The 19,215-nt window shown below is 38.4% G+C and overlaps 5 protein-coding genes and 1 long non-coding RNA gene across 8 annotated transcripts in view; 2 read left to right on the plus strand and 4 right to left on the minus strand.

Annotated features, from left to right (window-relative positions):
* Positions 1-858, minus strand: part of LOC103519521 — a 6,026-nt gene extending 5,168 nt beyond the window's left edge. The window contains exons 1-2 of one of the 2 annotated variants that reach the window (XM_008484609.2): positions 679-858; positions 435-452 (exon numbers count right to left, since the gene is read on the minus strand). In XM_008484609.2, the coding sequence (XP_008482831.1) occupies positions 435-452; positions 679-727 (67 nt within the window). In that variant the 5' untranslated portion in view covers positions 728-858. Of the gene's footprint in view, positions 1-434; positions 453-660 lie in introns of both variants that reach the window. The other variant, XM_008484608.2, reaches the window with a different exon arrangement.
* Positions 859-1,234: 376 nt separating this feature from the next.
* Positions 1,235-5,017, plus strand: LOC103519524 (60S ribosomal protein L27a). The gene is made up of 5 exons (XM_017448229.2): positions 1,235-1,302; positions 2,560-2,721; positions 2,951-3,007; positions 3,258-3,353; positions 4,871-5,017. The coding sequence occupies exons 1-5, from the start codon at positions 1,300-1,302 to the stop codon at positions 5,015-5,017; spliced, it is 465 nt and encodes a 154-aa protein (XP_017303718.1). The 5' UTR covers positions 1,235-1,299.
* A 1,309-nt stretch (positions 5,018-6,326) lies between these two features.
* On the minus strand, positions 6,327-10,337 carry LOC103519522 (splicing factor 3A subunit 2). Its single transcript, XM_008484611.3, has 6 exons — positions 10,163-10,337; positions 9,645-9,826; positions 9,172-9,305; positions 8,148-8,277; positions 7,825-7,952; positions 6,327-6,953 (listed from the first exon to the last, which is right to left on the minus strand). The coding sequence occupies exons 2-6, from the start codon at positions 9,796-9,798 to the stop codon at positions 6,636-6,638; spliced, it is 864 nt and encodes a 287-aa protein (XP_008482833.1). The 5' UTR covers positions 9,799-9,826; positions 10,163-10,337; the 3' UTR covers positions 6,327-6,635.
* Positions 7,244-7,595, minus strand: LOC113471665. Its single transcript, XR_003394280.1, has 2 exons — positions 7,501-7,595; positions 7,244-7,285 (listed from the first exon to the last, which is right to left on the minus strand). It is a non-coding gene; the product is annotated as an uncharacterized LOC113471665 (long non-coding RNA).
* Positions 10,338-10,793: 456 nt separating the features above from the next.
* LOC103519523 (U4/U6.U5 tri-snRNP-associated protein 2) lies at positions 10,794-18,314 on the plus strand. Of its 2 annotated transcripts, none has more exons than XM_008484612.3 (7): positions 10,794-11,016; positions 11,676-11,788; positions 11,972-12,145; positions 12,848-13,072; positions 13,149-13,250; positions 14,114-14,279; positions 17,968-18,314. In XM_008484612.3, exons 1-6 carry the CDS (start codon positions 10,908-10,910, stop codon positions 14,249-14,251), a joined length of 861 nt encoding a protein of 286 aa, XP_008482834.1. In that variant the 5' UTR covers positions 10,794-10,907; the 3' UTR covers positions 14,252-14,279; positions 17,968-18,314. The 2 variants fall into 2 exon arrangements, with proteins under 2 accessions (XP_008482834.1, XP_026686791.1); XM_026830990.1 differs by having other exon boundaries at positions 17,986-18,314.
* Positions 14,649-19,209, minus strand: LOC103519526 (glutathione S-transferase 2-like). Its single transcript, XM_017448230.1, has 7 exons — positions 19,191-19,209; positions 18,464-18,609; positions 17,977-18,147; positions 16,765-16,977; positions 16,018-16,060; positions 15,419-15,564; positions 14,649-15,011 (listed from the first exon to the last, which is right to left on the minus strand). The coding sequence occupies exons 1-7, from the start codon at positions 19,198-19,200 to the stop codon at positions 14,805-14,807; spliced, it is 936 nt and encodes a 311-aa protein (XP_017303719.1). The 5' UTR covers positions 19,201-19,209; the 3' UTR covers positions 14,649-14,804.
* Between the last annotated feature and the right edge of the window lie 6 nt (positions 19,210-19,215).

Here is a 19,215-nt window from a genome sequence, read left to right on the forward strand (position 1 = left end):
CAAATTTGACGTTTTTCAAAGTCAAATATCTCCGGCTAAACTTAACCGATTTTGATGAAATTTTTTTTCAACTTGGTCTATCCTGAGAGCACTTGAGTAAATTAATGCAATCTTATTGATTAGACACCTATCTGATGAGTATTGGATTTTCTGTCAATCAATTTCTTTTATTTTTAGGTCAAATCACATCTCAATATGACACTCATATTGAGATGGGCTCAGATTGGAGGAATATCTGTTATCTCAAATTGCATTTTACGATAAAACGTTTGCCCCAGTGGGGAATCGCAACCTATCTGGCGATCTCTGACATTATTACGGACCTCTATTTTAGCACCTCAGTTGTAGGACATGGGTAGCTCTTGGCGAAGAGCTTTGTTTGGTTGCCCCATTCCTGCCCAGATCAGCTTTTCATAAGAAAGACAGGTACTTACTGGGATATCCAATAAAATTTCGGTTGCCTTTTCGACACACTTGTCTACGATAAAACGTCTGCCCCAGTGGGGAATCGCAACCTATCTAGCGATCTCTGACATTATTATAGACCTCTATTTTAGCACCTCAGTTGTAGGACATGGGTAGCTCTTGGCGAAGAGTTTTTATGTTTGGTTGCCCAATTCCTGCCCAGATCAGCTTTTCATAAGAAAGACAGGTACTTACTGGGATATCCAATAAAATTTCGGTTGCCTTTTCGACACACTTGTCTGAATATTTGCAGGGTTTTCATTTCCAAAGGGAACAGGAGCACTCGATCTGGTCAGGAGCACTTGAAATTCCTAGGATTTTCTACTTGGCTGAGGGGGAGTGAGTCGAAATGAATATACTGGCTTGAAGATCAAGGAAGATTTCAAATTCAAAGTGGAGTAGGTTATACCTACGAATAATTTACTGACCAAACTTTTGACAGCCACCCTAGTTAGCTTAGTTGGTAGTGCGTCTGCCTTGTAAGCGCTAGGCCGCGGGTTCGAATCCCGCCCGGGGCGGATTTTATCCTGATGGGATAATGTTCGTTCTCGGAACGGCTGGCTTTCTTCTATCCTGTCTTCCTTCTCTCTTCGATTTCGGAACGATAAGACCATAACATTCAAGTTCTGATTTTTCAAGGAAAATAATTCAAAAGAACAAAATTCATAAATCGCTAAAACTCTCTAATTCAATAGAGCGAAAAATACACACAAATTATAAAATCTTTTCGCTCTATTAAAGTTTCTTTTTGTTTACAAACTTTGAATTTGTAAACATTGCCATCTTCTCATCAGTCCCTTTTTGAAACTCCACAAGAGCGGAAAGACGTCCAAAATGGTAAGAAAATTTGAAAATTTATCCTCTTTTATCTGAATAATCCTCAATATTTCTGCCTTCAAAGTCCTCAGGAAGCTCTCTTCTATTCCCTTGTTTTAAGAATGGCAAATGTTTCGGTCTCTCTGACCGAACTTACCAGGAATTTTGGTGATCCAAATTTGTTTTAAGAGTGGCAAATGTTTCTGTCTCTCTAACCGAACTTACCAGGAATTTTTGGTGATCCAAATTTGATGGTCATGAACCCTGGTTTCAAAGCAGGGAAGAATTTTCTAAGGCTGACTTTAAATGTTTAATGTCCACATCCTTCAGTAAAATAATTCATAACTTTCCTTTAGGATCCGCTGTTAAGAACTTTGGTATTTTATGAGTTTTAAGTAAATTTGAAAACGTCACTATTCAACTCCTGTGTTAGAGGGTAGAGACCTACTTAACATGGTGAACTAGAGGAAATACCCTTCATAACCAACTCTATGTGGGTACCTTGAGTTTCAATTTGGATTTTCTATAAGTCTAAACGTCAGTTATGTTAAGCTCAATAATGGTGGCCTGGATACAGATGACAGTCAAACCTGAATTATTCAAATTCAAATGTGTTTCAATTTCTAGTCCACAAACAAGAAGAAGACCAGAAAGCTTAGAGGTCATGTGAGTCATGGTCATGGACGTGTTAGACGAAGCCGTTACCAAGCTCTATTTTCAACATCACTTGCAGATATGAGAAGATAGAATCATAGAACGAGCGAGAGGAGGTAGGGGAGGAAGAGGAGAAAGAGAAGGAAGAGGAGAGGAGGAAGAGGAGAAAGAGAATAGAGGGAGAAAAGAAAGAGAAGAAAGGGAGAAAGAAGAGGAAGAGAAGAGAGGGAGAAAGAAGAGGAAGTGAAGAGAGAGAGAAAGAGGAGAGAGAGGGGAATAGAAGAAAGAGGAGGGAGGGACACAGAGGAGGAAGAAAATAATGACAAATCTCAGAGCAGTGTGTATTTGGACGAATAGGGCCAGTGGCAAAAAACAAAACGGATGTAATATCAGTAAGAGACAGAGAGAGAGAATGAGAGAGAGATAGGGAGAGAGAGAGAGAGAGAGAGAGACATCAGTGGCGTATTTTTCTTGTTAGACGGTACAGTGTACGGACGGTACATCGTATGGATAAAACACTGTACGGACGGTACAACGTATGAACTGTACAGCGTTCGGAAGGTACAGTGTGCAGACCATACAGCAACTTGAAATATTCTAATTCAAATGTGTTTCAATTTCTAGTCCACAAACAAGAAGAAGACCAGAAAGCTTAGAGGTCATGTGAGTCATGGTCATGGACGTGTTGGCAAACACAGGAAGCATCCCGGTGGTCGTGGTAATGCTGGAGGTATGCACCACCACAGAATCAACTTCGACAAATACCATCCTGGTTACTTTGGAAAGGTAAGAGCTTGTAGTTAGTTCAGATCTGAAATAATATCTAAACACATCTCAATATGATCACAGAGAAGATTCTAAAGGCTCTATGACCTGCAACTGAGCTTGCTTGGAGAGTTGATGAGACATCAGACATCATCATGTATGGGAGCATATATCATCAGTTGACATCAGGGTATGAGTGTGCAAGGTCAATTATTACCTGTTTCTTGAGTAATAATTTTATTTATTTCAGGTTGGTATGAGGAACTACCACATCAAGAAGAACGCCAAATGGTGCCCAATCATCAACATTGACAGACTTATCTGAAATAATATCTGTACACATCTCAAAATGATCACAGACACAGACAAGATTCTAAAGGCTCTATGACCTGCAACTGAGCTTGCTTGGAGAGTAAGTTGATGAGACATCAGACATGAGTGTGTAAGGTCTGTTATTACCTGTTTCTTGAGTAGGTAATAATTTTATCAAACTATTTCAGGTCGGTATGAGGAACTATCACATTAAGAAGAACGCCAAATGGTGCCCAATCATCAACCTTGACAGATTATGGACCTTAGTATCAGATCAGACCAGAGAAAAGTACAAGGACAACAAAGAAGGCAAAGCCCCCATCATTGACTGTGTGAAAGCTGTAAGTATTAATCCATGATAATAAATGGCAATTGAATTTTGTAAGGCTTTTGGTATTGACAGACCTTTATTAACTTGAAAAAAAAAGTCATACAGTGTTTCATGTGATGATAATCAGAATTCATCTCGGAGACCTGAGAGTACAAAAATTTCTGATGACAGTGAAATTGAATTTTGTAAGGCTTTTGGTATTGACAGACCTTTATTAACTTGAAAAAAAAAGTCATTCAGTGTTTCATGTGATGATAATCAGAATTCATCTCGGAGACCTGAGAGTACAAAAATTTCTGATGACAGTGAATTTCTGATGAAACAAGATTTTCCTTTAAGTTCTTACCTCACAAGAAATGCTTACTTCAACTTCTCAAACCTAATATCTGGAATCAGTGTAATTATTGAGTTCAATTTTTCACATACTAGCCCAAGAGTATGAACCTAAAAATGTGAGAAATCCTTGCTCAAATGATGAGACTATTTTACTTGTGCATCCTGAGAGTACTTGAGTAAATTAATGCAATCTTATTGATTAGACACCTATCTGATGGGTATTGGATTTTCTGTCCATCAATTTCTCTTATTTTTAGGTCAAATCACATCTCAATATGACACTCATATTGAGATGGGCTCAGATTGGAGGAATATCTGTTATCTCAAATTGCATTAATCTTTCAAAAATTACAAATTTGAAAGGTACCTATCTACCTATTCTTTTTTATCATGGAAAGAAAGAAAAAAATGACATTACTATTTAAGAGAGGTTGAATGATGATTACTGAACGGGCGGTCTGAAGACAATGTGTACAAAATTTAATGTCATTCCTCATGTTGCTATACGTTCTGTTCTGACTCCTCAATAGAAAATGCAATGTATGTAATACCATAATAGAAAGTACTTGGAGAAGTGTTTTACATGATGATAATCAGAATTCATCTCGGAGACCTGAGAGTACAAAATTTCTGATGACATTGAATTTCTGATGGAACACAATTTTATCCTTATTGAGCCACACTTACACTAAAGGGGGTTTTCCCCCCTTGTATTGGTTTTGTGTTATGGCCCCTAACCAAGCTCCCCATCACTTTCTCTGGTGTATTCTTTGTTAGGTTTGTTCCTTTTTGGTAAATCCCAATTTCAAAGATATGGAATGTATTTCACATGATGATAAATCAGAATTCATCTCGGAGACCTGAGAGTACAAAATTTCTGATGACAATGAATCTCTGATGGAACACATTTTCATGTCATTTATCTATCTATCTATCCATGTGGTTTTTAATAGGTACCTATAAGTGGAAGAACAAGATATATTTTGTTTTGTATGTAGGTATATATGTAAAGCATGTGGTTTTTAATAGGTACCTATAAGTGGAAGAACAAGATATATTTTGTTTTGTATGTAGGTATATATGTAAAGTGCCTATGGAGATAAGTAGACTACCTACCTTTTATATTGGACTTCAATGTTGGTAATTTGACTTTGACCACTAATCCATTATTTTCTACATTTTTTGTTTCAGGGTTACTACAAAGTTCTAGGAAAAGGTCGCATTCCCAAGCAACCCGTTATTGTTAAGGCCAAATTCACCCTGAATCTTGAATTTACAGACTACATTATTTATTATTTGAGGCATGAAGCCATAAAACAGTCCAAGTTGTGTACCTAAATTGGTTATTTTCAATCAAGGGGCTCATTCAACTGCTAGCTTTCCTAAAAGAGCTTGAGATTTTCAACACTTTACATTGTCCTTATCAAAACCACCTTTTTCCCGGGTCCACAGTCTTTTTCTTCCCAGCCCTTTTCTATTTAAACAGCAGCTGTATTGTGTGTCTCATGTCCTCACAGGTCCCCAGTCTAATGTTGAAATCAATATTGAGTCCTTATGTATGTAAACAAGCAATTCATCACAAGAGAAGAAGACATGGGTTAGAAAAGCAAACCAGGTAGAGTATGGGTGTAAAAATACACTCACCTGCTGAGGTGCATCTTTAGCTTCCTTTGCTGCTCTCAAAAGTCTTACCATATGCAGTATTAAAATAATACTGCTTGTGGGGTTAGTTTAGTAGTTAAGTATCGGCCGAACCGTACCTTCTGGAAACAGGGCCCAAGGATACTTTCGATCTTTATATGTTATCATCTCTGTGCCAAGTTCGAGCGACTTTTGCTGAAATCTAAAGGCCTGAGCAATGCAAACTCTTTTTGAGCTTTCTCTAAGATTTGGCGATAAATGGTGGTCGAACCGTACATTTCTCGAGGTCTGGCCGGCGGACACTTTTGATCATTAACTGTGGAAGCTGTCTGCAATATTTGAACGACCTGTGGCTAAAGGTAAAGTCGTGAAAAGCGCTAGTTCCTTTTCAGCTGTCTGCAATATTTGAGCGATTTGTGGCTAAAGGTAAAGTGAGAAGCGCTAGTTCCTTTTGAGCTTTTTCCCTGTATAGCCTTAAACAGTGGAACTTTGGTCTGGAATAACAGCCGAACCTTCTGGAAACAGGGAGCAAGGATACCTACTTTTGATCATCATTAACTGTGGAAGCTGTCTGCAAAATTTCAGCGACCTGTGGCTAAGTGTAAACCAAACCAACCCCTCAAGAAATTCAACATCAAAATCATCCTTGCACTCCTGTGTTGATTGGAAGGCCAGACACTTTAAATAACACTGAAAATAGTGGATAAAAAGTGGAGTCTGCTCAGTTAGTAGAGTGAAATAACGCAATAATTATTGTATGGACAAAAATGTTTGATTATATTTTTCATAGTACAGTATTTACAAATCCTTCCATAATCTAATCTTGGAAATTCATTAGAACTCTAGGCCTTATATCAGAGACTTGGGACCTGTTAGGCATCTTTGAACTTAGGAATTTTTTTTTTCTTCAATACGTATGTTTAATAGAGGGAACTTTAACAATGGAAGTCTGTAGTCCCAAAATTGAAGAGGACAGGATAAAGCTAGCTGTTCCAAGAGCAATCCTTGCGGGGCGGAGCGCTACCGCGCTCCTTAATAGAGGGAACTTTAACAATGGAAGTCTGTAGTCCCAAAATTGAAGAGGACAGGATAAAGCTAGCTGTTCCAAGAGCAATCCTTGAGTGTTCAGGAAAAAGTTCTCCCCAAGGCGGGAATCGAACCTGCAACTTAGCACTTATAAGTCAGTGACCTTCCAAGCACATTTTTTCCCCCACAATGGATTCAGATGACATAAATTTATACAATCAATGTCCTTGACATTCTGGAAAACCACAGATCAAGGATTTGTAAAGGGGGGAGCCAAATCCCAACAGGCTTACAAGTTGGGAGGAGGTGGGGGAGGGGGCATTGCCAGTGTAGGAGCCATCCCTCCCATATGTGGAGGGGGTGGGGGCATATTCCCAAACAGTCCAGGGGGAGGAGGAGGGGGGCCCATCATTTGAGGAGGAGGTGGTGGTGGTAACATTGGTGGAGGAGGCAGATTGTTACGAATAGCGGGAGATGGAGAAGGAGGTGGTCGGAAGGAAGGTTTGGACTCGTTGCGGAATGAGAACTGGAGGAAGAACTGTTTGGTGTCCTTGTTCCAGTGAGTCCAGAATTTGGTGTCACCTTTGTCTACTTCCCTGCTGGGTACCTGAAATGGAACAAACAAAAAATCACAATGGGTAAAAAAAAAAAAAATCCATTCACTAGCAAGATTCTCACTTGTGTGAGCTTTTCTTTCTACCCAACCACTGTTGTATGTTCAATAGCCTAATCTGATTTTGACAGGTAAGTTTTACATGGTCCACTAAAACTAAACCACTAGTTATTCTTTCATATAATCCAGTCCTATCACTTACCTTGAATGCAATAGTTTCATAGGGTTCAGCAGCAAACAGTAGATACTGCCATTTTCTATCTGGAGGCTCAATTCTCTGCGGTCCAGAATTTGGTGTCACCTTTGTCTACTTCCCTGCTGGGTACCTGAAATGGAACAAGCAAAAAATCACAATGGGTTTAAAAAAAAAAAAATCTTTATTCACTAGCAAGATTCTCACTTGTGTGAGCTTTTCTTTCTACCCAACCACTGTTGTATGTTCAATAGGCTAATCTGATTTTGACAGGTAAGTTTTACATGGTCCACTAAAACTAAACCACCAGTTATTCTTTCAAATAATCCAGTCCTATCACTTAAGTACCTTGAATGCAATAGTTTCATAGGGTTCAGCAGCAAACAGTAGATACTGCCATTTTCTATCTGGAGGCTCAATTCTCTGCTCGTATGACTGACTTTCTAAGAATACCTTTATCCAGTTTGTATGTTTGTCTTCAAAGTAATACACCTGCACTGTTTTTAATAATGATATATTTCTATAGTGGTATTTAGGAAGCCTAGATACAATTAGAACACAAGATCTCTTAGCTCAAATGATGAGGTTATTTTACTTGTACATCCTGAGAGTACTTGAGTAAATTAATGAAACAGTAATGTTAGTCATTCTTTTAAATAATCCATCACTTACCTTGAATGCAATAGTTTCATAGGGTTCAGCAGCAAACAGTAGATACTGCCATTTTCTATCTGGAGGCTCAATTCTCTGCTCGTATGCGGACATGAATCTGTGACGTGGGAATACATCATCAGCAATTTCTGTAAATAGAAAAAACGTCAGGTTTATTCAAAGAAGAATTCCTCTTTATCCCTATTAGGATTCCCAAAGAGAGAAAAAAATCCTAGTAAACACATGGTTCTGCCCATAGGAAAGGGTATCTTTGGGATTTTTAGGAAAATTCCCTTTAGGGAATTCATTTTTGGGAATGAGAGGGAAGCTAAGGAATCACTTACCTGGGTAGTCCACTTGGAATAAGAGACTCTGTTGACCATTGGATGGGTCCCGTTGTTTAGTTACTCGATACCCAGGGCGACCAATTTTGACAAACTTTTTCGGTTCCACTCTTGGCTTTTCTGGAGCAGGCTGTGAAAGGGGAAAAATACAAAGTTTAATATTGGTACCCTGAATCTTGAATTTACAGACTACATTATTTATTATTTGAGGCATGAAGCCATAAAACAGTCCAAGTTGTGTACCTAAATTGGTTATCACTTTATTGGAAAGCCAGACACTTTAAATAACACTGAAAATAGTGGATAAAAAGTGGAGTCTGCTCAGTTAGTAGAATAGAGTGAAATAACGCAATAATTATTGTATGGACGAAAATGTTTGATTATATTTTTCATAGTACAGTATTTACAAATCCTTCCATAATCTAATCTTGGAAATTTATTAGAACTCTAGGCCTTATATCAGAGACTTGGAACCTGTTAGGCATCTTTGAACTTGGGAATTTTTTTTTTCTTCAATACGTATGTTTAACCCCCCAAAAAATACCACTTCGTGGCATAAAAAAAGACCCCGCCAAGTCGTTCCTCCCAAAATAAATCAAGTGCCCACAAAAAATAAACAAAACTCCATCCCACCCCAAAAAGATTAGAAATTCAATTTTGTACCCCGCCTTTTATTCACGTCATAATTTGTGTGCTCCTCCTTCACGTAGTACCTACCTTTCTTGCATTGGCGGCGTGCAATGCTTTAAAATTAAGTTGATGGCACGCCGCCAATGCAGTGAAGCAGAAGTGAGATTAGAGTTAGAGGAAACTTTTCCCAGGTCCACATTCTTTTTCTTCCCAGGCCTTTTTTATTTAAACAGCAGCTGTATTGTGTGTCTCATGTCCTCACAGGTCCCCAGTCCAATGTTGAAATCAATATTGAGTCCTTATGTGTGTAAACAAGCAATTCATCACAGACTGTTGCAGACCCATGGGTTAGAAAAGCACACCAGGTAGAGTATGGGTGTAAAAATACACTCACCTGCTGAGGTGCATCTTTAGCTTCCTTTGCTGCTCTCCTGGCTAAGTTGGCCTGATGTTTCTTGCCCTGAGTGTGTGCCAAGTAACTGCCCTCATTGTTATGCAGAGTTAAACACAATTTACATTCATATGAACCTGAAACACAGATGTACTTGATATGAAAGAGATTGTAGCAGTTAATGATTTCTAAAATTCAGGATAGTTGGATCACACATTTAGATTACTTGGTTCTAGAACTTGATAAATTTACCTAGGATTGGGACAAAGGTTGTAAATCTCTAGAAGCAATAAACTAGGTAACTCATATCAATATACCTATTCATTCAGCATTTTTATTCTAGAAAATTTCAATTCACATTTCGACAGGAAAAAGTTAATTATCTTGGAATTTCAAGATCATGATTTCTTTAATGAAGAGATGAAAAGATAGGCTTTAGCAGAAGTTCAGCCCAAATCAATACAAAGTTAACTCACCCAAATGATTTTTCATAAAATACGGATCCTTGTTGAGGTCTATGGTTTCCAGTGCAAGTTGTCTCAACCTTTCCCGTCTATCCCGGTTTGATTCGGACCATGATGCTACACCTCCTCCTCCCGTTTTACCACCTGGCCGGTTTTGATAATCCATTCTGAAGTGGCTGTGTTGCTCGGGTTACCTGCGAGTTAAACGGAATAGAACTGAAATGCTGCTTTGTCCCTGTTGTTAGCACAAGGTCTTGAGAGCCCAGTCTACTGGCAATAATATTGTGCAAAAGACATGCTTATGTGCTTTGCAAACAGGAAACTTTTTTCCAAAAGCCCACTTGCACAGTAGATTATTTTATTGCCCAAAGGTTAGTATTTTTGTCAAAAGTATTTAAGGAATGAGGGGGTTAAACCTTAAGCATGTTTTAATACCCAATTTTCCCTGAATACATAGAGATCTAGGGGAGAGAGTTTCTTGGACATGGTAAGAGGGTCTTAGATGGCTATAGGTAAGTGCTGTAACTTACCTTCTCTGGAGGATTTTATTTGCTTCAGGGCAGACCTTGATGTATTTGCTGATATGACTTCAACCCCTTGTTGCCTTTCTGGTTTGCCAATCCATTTGATTCCAGTTTCAAGTTTCAATAGTTTCAGCGGTTAGCGGTTTCCTTTCCAAAAAGTTTTCGGAAACGTCGAAAGTTTGCCGATTTTGCGATTTGTTTATTTTTCGTAAAGCTATGTCCACACTCGCTGAAGGAAGAAAAAGATCGGCAAAAGTAGATCGATTTTTTTTTTTTATATATATATATATTAGATTTACTTTAATATGTATTTATTATCCCCTAGAATGGGTAGAAATACTGTGAGAAAGTGGCATCCTAAGGGAAAACCCTAAAGAAAAGAAATGTCATTTCAAATTAAGACCTTTTTTTTTTAATGGATTAACTCCCAACCAATTATCCTCGAAGTGCTGTCGTCATGAGGCTGAGTGCACCCGAACTTCAAGCCCGCCAGAGCCGAAAAACTTCGACTCCGCCAGGACTCAAACCCAGAAACTCCGGCGTGTAAGCCTAGGGCGATACCTACTCGGCCACGGAGGTTACCTTTAATTTTGTCCTATGTATTGTATACTACTCACTATTCTATTCCACACAGGCCTTATGTCACGTGACGCCGCTGCGCGACTATTTCCTGCGCGAAATCAACTACGCACGCGTCAAGCGTCCACCAGGTGATAGCAGCTTCCTATTGGTGCAGAGATTTGGTGAGCTCATGCGCAAACTGTGGAATCCGCGCAACTTCAAGTCTCATGTGTCACCGCATGAAATGCTACAGGCTGTGGTCCTGTGGTCGAGAAAACAGTTCCAGTTTACGGAGCAGAGTAAGTACCTTTGTAGATTCGTAGAAGCTTAACCCATCCTTTAGGGCTACTTAGCCCCTACATCTAAGTCACAAATTGGGCTTTTTGTGTATGGAGTAAGTATCTTACTTTACTGCAGAGTTCTAACAGGCCGTGCGGACCGAGGACCTCTCGAACACAGCTTTTTCCACTCCCCTCTATCCTATGCGATTTCCGTCCAGTCTTGATTTCTGTGGGGGTTACTTCTTTGGTTGTACCATCTTCTCACGCCATCGATCCATCTCTTCCTTGTTTTTCCTTTCTTTCTGCCCTTAGATAGGAAAAGTAAATAGAGTAAGTAGTGGGTGGGAGAGAGGTTTGATAGCTGGAACTGTAACAACGGAGATCTTATCGTCCCAAAATCAAGGAGAGAAGGAGGACAGGATAGGAGAAAGCCAGCCGTTCCTAAAATTATAGCCTTATCTGGTTAGGATAAAGTTCGTCCCGGGAGGGAGTCGAACCCGCGACCAAGTTCTTACAAGGTAGGCGTAGGCGCGCTACCCTCAAGTTAATTTGGCTGGCAATCATTTCAAACCTTACCAACCTTTCACTTACTGTTAACATAGTCATAGTGGGACAACTTGTTTTAAGCTGACAGTCTACGTAAAGTACTACTTACACCTCTACTTGTCTTTTTCCAGGTGATCCCATTGATTTCCTCTCTTGGTTTCTGAACACTTTACACCGCGCCCTAAATGGAACTAAGAAGAAAGACTCAAGTATTGTGTATAAGACTTTCCTTGGCTCTATGAAGGTAAGACTGGAAGCTCAGTGGTAAGACGTAGGACTTGTAATTGTGGTTCGTGTCTCGAGTAGCGACAAAAAATGAGGGACGCAATACTTTGCTTTCCATGTCCGTGGGATAGGTTTTCCTTCAATATTACGTCCTTACTCGAGAGTTCTATTGTTAAATTCAAGAACTTTTCCTTCCCTTCAGGTGAAAACCCGGAAAATCCCGCCAGTAGAATTGGAGGAGAAAGTTAGACAGCGCCTCCTGTTGACTGAAGAATACAAGGAGACGGAAACAGAGAGCCCATTCCTCTATCTGACCTGTGACCTCCCGCCTCCTCCCTTGTTCAAAGATGAAGTTCTGGAGAATATTATACCCCAGGTACGTCAGGGTTTAAATCTTTTATATCCTAAGAAATAAATACTAGTAAATGGCGTTATAATATCACAATTTTTGCCGCTCACTGCAGCATTGTAGACTTTTCCAAGTATCTCAATAATCCCAACACCCAGTGTTTACCTACATTGCTGCCACCGGCTGAGTGCCAGTCACAGAATCAATCATTAGTATGACAAAAAAAAAAAAAAAAAAAAAAACTTATATCCTAAGAAATAAATACTAGTAAATGGCGTTATAATATCACAATTTTTGTCGCTCACTGCAGCATTGTAGACTTTTCCAAGTATCTCAATAATCCCAACACCCAGTGTTTACCTACATTGCTGTCACCAGCTGAGTGCCAGTCACGGAATCAATCATTAGTATGACAAAAAAAAAAAAAGATCCTGCCGGAAATTGAACACGGGTCTCCCGCGTGCAAGGCGAGCGCAGTGACCACTTGACCATGGGATCAATAAAAAAGCTATTTCGGGCCAAACTCTTGAATTTTTATTCCCTCTGTCCCTCGCAGGTCAACCTGTACACAATCCTGACCAAGTTCAACAACGAATCGGAGAAGGAGTACAAAACCTACAAGGAGAACTTCCTCAAGCGATTCGAAATCACATCGCTTCCTCCCTATCTCATTCTCTACGTCAGTTTCGGGCCAAACTCTTGAATCTTTATTCCCTCTGTCCCTCGCAGGTCAACCTGTACACAATCCTGACCAAGTTCAACAACGAGTCGGAGAAGGAGTACAAAACCTACAAGGAGAACTTCCTCAAGCGATTCGAAATCACATCGCTTCCTCCCTATCTCATTCTCTACGTCAAGCGGTTCACCAAGAACACGTTCTTTGTCGAAAAGAACCCGACAATTGTGAATTTCCCGGTGAAAAACGTGGATTTTGGCGACATATTGACCCCGGAGGTGAAGGCCAAATATGAGAGCACCATGTATGACTTGGTGGCTAATATTGTGCATGATGGGTATATTGACCCCGGAGGTGAAGGCCAAATATGAGAGCACCATGTATGACTTGGTGGCTAATATTGTGCATGATGGGGAACCGAGTAATGGGACGTACCGTGTGCATTTGTATCATAAGGTAGGTGGATGTTTTAGTCATTTGTTTCGTTTTCTGTTCCCGGATGTAAAAGAATGTGTCTTGAAGTAAGTAACGCGAAAAAAGTTCCAAGGTGTGTTCCAACGCGACGATTAAACATTTACAGATTCAAGTTTGTTTGTCTCGTGATAATTCTTGAACGGTTTGTTCGATTCTGTTGAAATTTTGCAAAAATATTCAACACAATAGAAATAGGAAAGTGCTCGTCTGATCGATTTTTTGCCCCAACTTATAACACTTGTTTATTTTTCGCAGGGTATAGGGAAGTGGTACGAAATACAGGACCTCCACGTGACGGACATTCCGCCCTAAATAATGACGCTTACCTATTTGTTTTTCACAGGGTATAGGGAAGTGGTACGAAATACAGGACCTCCACGTGAGACATGATGGGGAGCCGAGTAATGGGACGTACCGTGTGCATTTGTATCATAAGGTAAAGGAGGATTTTGTCCCAATACAGTATATTTGAATGGACAAAGTAAGTTTCAAGTTTTAAGATGACGATTAAACATTTACAGATTTACACCCATATTTATGAACAAAATACTTTGTCTCAAGTTGCACTGAAGTATCATCAATTCCAAAAATCTGATTGGTCAAAATTGACTTCAGTCTAACTTAAGAGCGAGAAATTTCGTTCATGAATACTGGTATTGGTTTCTTTGTCTCAACATAATTCTCGAACGGTTTGTTCAATTTCGATTTTTCACGTCGATATTCTGCCCAAATGATAACACTTGTGTATGTTCCGCAGGGTATAGGGAAGTGGTACGAAATACAGGACCTCCACGTGAGGGACATTCCGCCCTAAATAATGACGCTTACCTATTTGTTTTTCACAGGGTATAGGGAAGTGGTACGAAATACAGGATCTCCACGTGACGGACATTCTGCCCCAAATGATAACGCTTACTGAAGCCTACATTCAGATCTATGAACTGAGAACCACACCCTCCCCTACAGCAATGAGTGAGGGATAATGCGCTCCGAAAGTGAGCCCACAGTCTGGTAGGTACATATTTAAAATTTAGTGGATGCTCGATTGTAAGCTAACCACTAACCACTAGGTAGAACCACTAAGAGAGTATAAGACCTGAGGTGTTTCCATCCACCCAAGGCCGACCACTTACGGTCAGATTTTAACTTGAAAATGTGATTTTTACTGCCACATTCGTTCAGTTTTGCCTGACAGGCATACCTATTCATGTATACCTGAACGTGAGTGCCCGGCCTAACCCTTGGAGCTCTATTGTTAAATTAATGTTCATTTACTCGTATATTATATTATTACATTTTATGTGCACATTCACATTTAAATAATAGGAGATAATAAAAATAATAATAATAATAAATAATTAAAAAGGTAGAAAACTGGTAGTGTCTTTTATTATTTTATCTTATTTATAACAGGGCAACATATTCCCTATTTCACTTTTTTACTTAGGGAAAACAATCTTTCCATTCCATATTCAGTGTTGGACTGTTGGCTCATTTGATGGAACTTATAGAACAAAATACATAGGTTCCACTTTATTAGCCTAGCTTATAGAAGTACATGTACTGCCAGTCCCAGTTGTTAGTGGGTCTGTTGGCGACCCAGTCTCGAACCCGAGGCAACCCGTGGATTTTCTCTATCAACTTCTGCAAATAGGGGTACTTGTCCAAATAGTGGGCGTGGAGATGATAGGGGCCCTTCAAATAGTCCAGGACACCGGCGAAGAAAAAGTCGGCCCAGGTTGGCTGAAATGAGAAATTGTTGTGCTTATTTATACTGCATAGGACTGAAAAGTCCCTTTACTCCAGCAGTAGGCTACTACTACTATTACTGTGGTCATATTCTCAAATTATAATAAGGATAAAATTCCATACCTCGGCTGGGATTGAACCCACGCCCTCCTGTTTACCAGGCGAGCGTCTTGACCACGACACCACCAAGGCAGTTTAATGACCTCTAGGAGTGTATAAAATTTGGGTGTTGTACCAAGGGCTTTTTTTTAACGAACCAGATATCCATTTCTGCTTCCTTATTTTTGAGCTTTTTCTTGGGTTGGGTTAATCTCGGTTAACATTTACCTTTTTAAAGAAATAGCTAGGTACCTACCTAATGATTAAAAGAAAATAATAATATACCGGGTTAACTAACTCACCCTGTCTTTTCGGAACAAGTATCCGTCGTGTTTCTTAGCCATCTCCTCATATATGGATAGATGCGTGGGTAAGAGTACACCCAGTATCTCATAGTCCATTTCTTTCCTCTCCTCGATATTTTCCATGTAGTTCCACTCATTTACCTCTGGAAATTAGAACAGAGATAATAAATAAATTAATTCAATTTAAATAAGTCAATAATTAAAAAAAAACATGCAATTTTTGTTTTATTATAACACAATTCTTGGTGCTCACTATCACTACAGCATTGTAGGATTTTCCAAATATCTCAATAATGCTAATAACCAATGTTGAGGATAAAAAAGTTGCATTAAGTCCTCAAAAATCCAAATCTGGAGTCAAAACAGCGAAAAATTATTTTAAAAAGTTGAAAATTCAATTTTTATTTGACATTCCAAGGAAAAATGTAAAATAGTTGCCTATGATTCTTGAAAAAATTGCTTATTTTGCCATGTTTTGAACAAATAAATGCCATATTTTCCCAAAATAAGTGCCATATCGCCAAGTTTTTTAGTGCCATATTTTGGAAAAATAAGTGCCATATTCTGAACTCTCTGCTCATCATAAAATGACTTACTAAGTCTCATATCGTTGAAGTTGTCCACCCACATGTCTATGACCAGATAAATAAATTAATTCAATTTAAATAGGTCGATAATTAAAAAAAAAAACATGCAATTTTTGTTTTATTAAAACACAATTCTTGGTGCTCACTACAGCATTGTAGGATTTTCCAAATATCTCAATAATCCTAATACCCAATGTTGAGGATAAAATATTTGCATTTAAAGATATTAAAGTATGTCCAGTCTCACCTTCACAGAGCAAAGGAAAGTTTTGTACACAATTGATTATGATTGCAAGGTAGATGACCAAATAATAATGGAGCTCTAAGAGTTAGGTGGTAATCCAAGATTAAAAATTTTAATAAAATAAAAAAATTCTCCAAAAGCGGCCAAAATGCCGCCAACCGTTAGATAGATCAATCTTAACCAAAGTTGCGTGTCCCATCCTTGTAAAATTAATCATAGTGTAATGTCTGAGTGTAGACCTAGCCATTAAAATGAGATTCGTAGAAGCTTAACTCATTCTTTAGAGCTGCTTGCCCCTACACCTAAGCCTCGGAGTAGTTAAAATGACTTACTAAGTCTCATATCGTTGAAGTTGTCCACCCACATGTCTATGACCATGTTCTCTATATCGTTGTCCCCCATGAGGTTCATATTTTGGAAAAATAAGTGCCATATTCTGAAATTCTCTGCTCATCATAAAATGACTTACTAAGTCTCATATCGTTGAAGTTGTCCACCCACATGTCTATGACCATGTTCTCTATATCGTTGTCCCCCATGAGGTTGGAAGTACGACATTTACGCCCCAGGTAGCGACACATGTCACGTGTGGAATAATGCTGCGTGCCATTCACGTACATGATGGGGAGCTTGAATCGGGGTCCGTGGTCTGAAAGGGTTAAAGAAGGGACCGAATTATTTGGTAGGTACTCGGGACGAGTCGGGTTAAAATGTATGAAATTTTCCTACACGTACATAAATTGTGCCTTTTGAAAAAAGTGAGGTATTATTTGTCTTCCATCCCAATTTCCTTTTTTTTTTTTTTTTTTTTAGGGATGTTCCTTAAAAAACAAGGTGCGCTAGTGTTGTATTTTTTCTTCCAAGATGGCGCCTCCCTCCCACAAAAAAAAAATCCTTTGAATCTATGATAGGTAACTTACCATAAAACTGTAAACATTTCATTTAACTAATAAAAATGAACAATATTCTCACTAGGAACCGAGATTCTGAGTTTGATCCCAGAATCCATTATTTTTTCTAAATATTCATGTGTATAACGCTATAACGTAAGGAAGAATTTCCCTCTCAAGATGAAACTAGTCACAATCTCTCACTCGACATTCTATCGTCTTCAATGTTTAAATGCATATTTTGTGTTTTTACTTTCCGTATCCTATATACGAAGGAAAGTAATGTATTCTTTTAGTTCGCTATAAGCAAATACCTATTATGCATTTGGGTACTTTCCTATTAGCTTGTCAAATTTCAAGTTTGAGAGCTTTAACCTTGTAAGCCTACCTCAATAGTTTCCTACTTTCTGAGTAGTTCGTATTCAAACTGTATGGAAAAATAATAGTTATAGGTAGAAGATATTAAAAAGAAAATGGAAATTTATTAGTTAAGGTTGGGCGTGTTATTTATTTAAAATTAAACGTATCTTTCATTTTATTTTTAGGTGTCCTATATTTTCAATTTTAATTAAAGCCACTTTTAATTTCTGGTCCTCCATAAAATAGGAAATTTGTTGTTTATTGCATCTTGGTAACTACTTTTGGAGCTAATTTCACTTGAAACTTGCTTCTTTGGTTTGGTTTACAAAAGAAAAGAATATTCTGTCAAAATTTCAGACTTTTCCTTTGGTATAATTAACTATGTTTTCAAATGTTGCTTGGTTTGTGATAAGATGTTGATTTTCTTAAAATTTAAGATGACTGTTCAAAATTTCTCATTTCCAGGGGTTCTCAATATTTCAGATGACTGCGAGGTCTCGAGTCCCACCAGCGCCTCATTTTGGGAATCATGAGGACGTGTTTGGGAACCTCCATCAGATGCGGAATTCTAGCGGACAGATCTGTCTTGAGCAGCTCTTGTATGTAGTCAAACACGGCGGTGAAGTAAATATCTGCCCAGGTCATCTGGAAATCAAAATATCAAGGAAGATAAAGGAGGAAGTTATCATGTAAGATAAAAGAGAAAGTTTTTCAAATTTTCAAATTCGTATTTTTTAAATAACCACCAAAATATATCGATATATCACCAATATGGCTTCGATATATCGGTAAAAAAATATATCGATAAAGCGGCAAAAAATATATCGGTTTTGGATATATCTCAACATACTCGTATGCCATGTACGTAGATATCCTATCTTGTAAAGTTTGATTTTATTAATCAATCTTAAAAGAATATATTTGTAATAAATAATACTCAATACAAAAAATTTCCCCTTACCTCTTTTCTCTTGACAAGGAATCCTTCATTTTCTTTGGCCATCTTGTTAAGTTTACTCAAATAGAAAGGTATGGTGTCGATTAACATTGGGTTGTACTTTTTCTTCCGCACCAGAGAATCTTTCTCGTAGTACCAACCAGTGACCGCTGCAACCAAAACGGGTTAAGAGTTAGCCAATATAAGTTGAAAGCGTGAAAAGTTTTCAAACCCACGGTTGCGATAGGTACCTACATGTAAACATTTTTAAAAATAAATAAATATCTAAATATAATATTAATAAGAAATAAGGGTAATAGAAAGTAAAAATAAAGGTCTATTTCTTGGAATTATGTATATTGCCCATTTTTTCCTTTAGTTTTACCCTATAACTTGTTTGTTTCACCATACCGAACGCCATAACTTTGATCGATTTTGACGGAATTTGGCAAATATGTTTAACATTTAAAGGACATTTTTTCGATAAGAGCCCTTTACAGGACCTCCAAAGGGTCGATCGGGCCTCTTTTGAGTAATACGCTACAGTTCACTGAACTTCTTTATTCTGACATCACCATTCGGCTACAGCTGAAGCTACAACAACAACAACTGAACCACTTGTTGAACTTGTTTATTCTAAATCATGGCCTAACTGACTCAGAGTAGGTTATTCACGACTTTATCCTTACCTTGTCTCGTATCGTCTAAAGGTCTTTTATCCTTACGTTGGGAGTAGGTGTTTTATCCTTACCTTGTCTCATATCGTCTATAGTATC

Source organism: Diaphorina citri, unplaced genomic scaffold, assembly GCF_000475195.1.
Source record: "Diaphorina citri unplaced genomic scaffold, Diaci psyllid genome assembly version 1.1 scaffold2772, whole genome shotgun sequence".
Lineage (NCBI taxonomy): Eukaryota > Metazoa > Arthropoda > Insecta > Hemiptera > Psyllidae > Diaphorina > Diaphorina citri.

Coding starts and splice junctions, on each gene's coding strand:
- LOC103519524 (XM_017448229.2), top strand. Junction 2,722..2,950: donor ATCCTGGTTACTTTGGAAAG/GTAAGAGCTTGT, acceptor TATTTATTTCAG/GTTGGTATGAGGAACTACCA. Junction 3,354..4,870: donor TCATTGACTGTGTGAAAGCT/GTAAGTATTAAT, acceptor TTTTTGTTTCAG/GGTTACTACAAAGTTCTAGG.
- LOC103519522 (XM_008484611.3), bottom strand. CDS start 9,798: ATGGATTATCAAAACCGGCCAGGTGGTAAAACGGGAGGAGGAGGTGTA. Junction 8,278..9,171: donor CTAAAGATGCACCTCAGCAG/GTGAGTGTATTT, acceptor CCCCTTTCACAG/CCTGCTCCAGAAAAGCCAAG. Junction 6,954..7,824: donor ATGAAACTATTGCATTCAAG/GTAAGTGATGGA, acceptor GTTCCATTTCAG/GTACCCAGCAGGGAAGTAGA.
- LOC103519523 (XM_008484612.3), top strand. CDS start 10,908: ATGCGCAAACTGTGGAATCCGCGCAACTTCAAGTCTCATGTGTCACCG. Junction 11,789..11,971: donor CTTTCCTTGGCTCTATGAAG/GTAAGACTGGAA, acceptor CCTTCCCTTCAG/GTGAAAACCCGGAAAATCCC. Junction 13,251..14,113: donor GTGTGCATTTGTATCATAAG/GTAGGTGGATGT, acceptor TGTTTTTCACAG/GGTATAGGGAAGTGGTACGA.
- LOC103519526 (XM_017448230.1), bottom strand. Junction 15,565..16,017: donor CTTCAACGATATGAGACTTA/GTAAGTCATTTT, acceptor TCTAATTTCCAG/AGGTAAATGAGTGGAACTAC. Junction 15,012..15,418: donor ACTTGTTCCGAAAAGACAGG/GTGAGTTAGTTA, acceptor TTCTCATTTCAG/CCAACCTGGGCCGACTTTTT.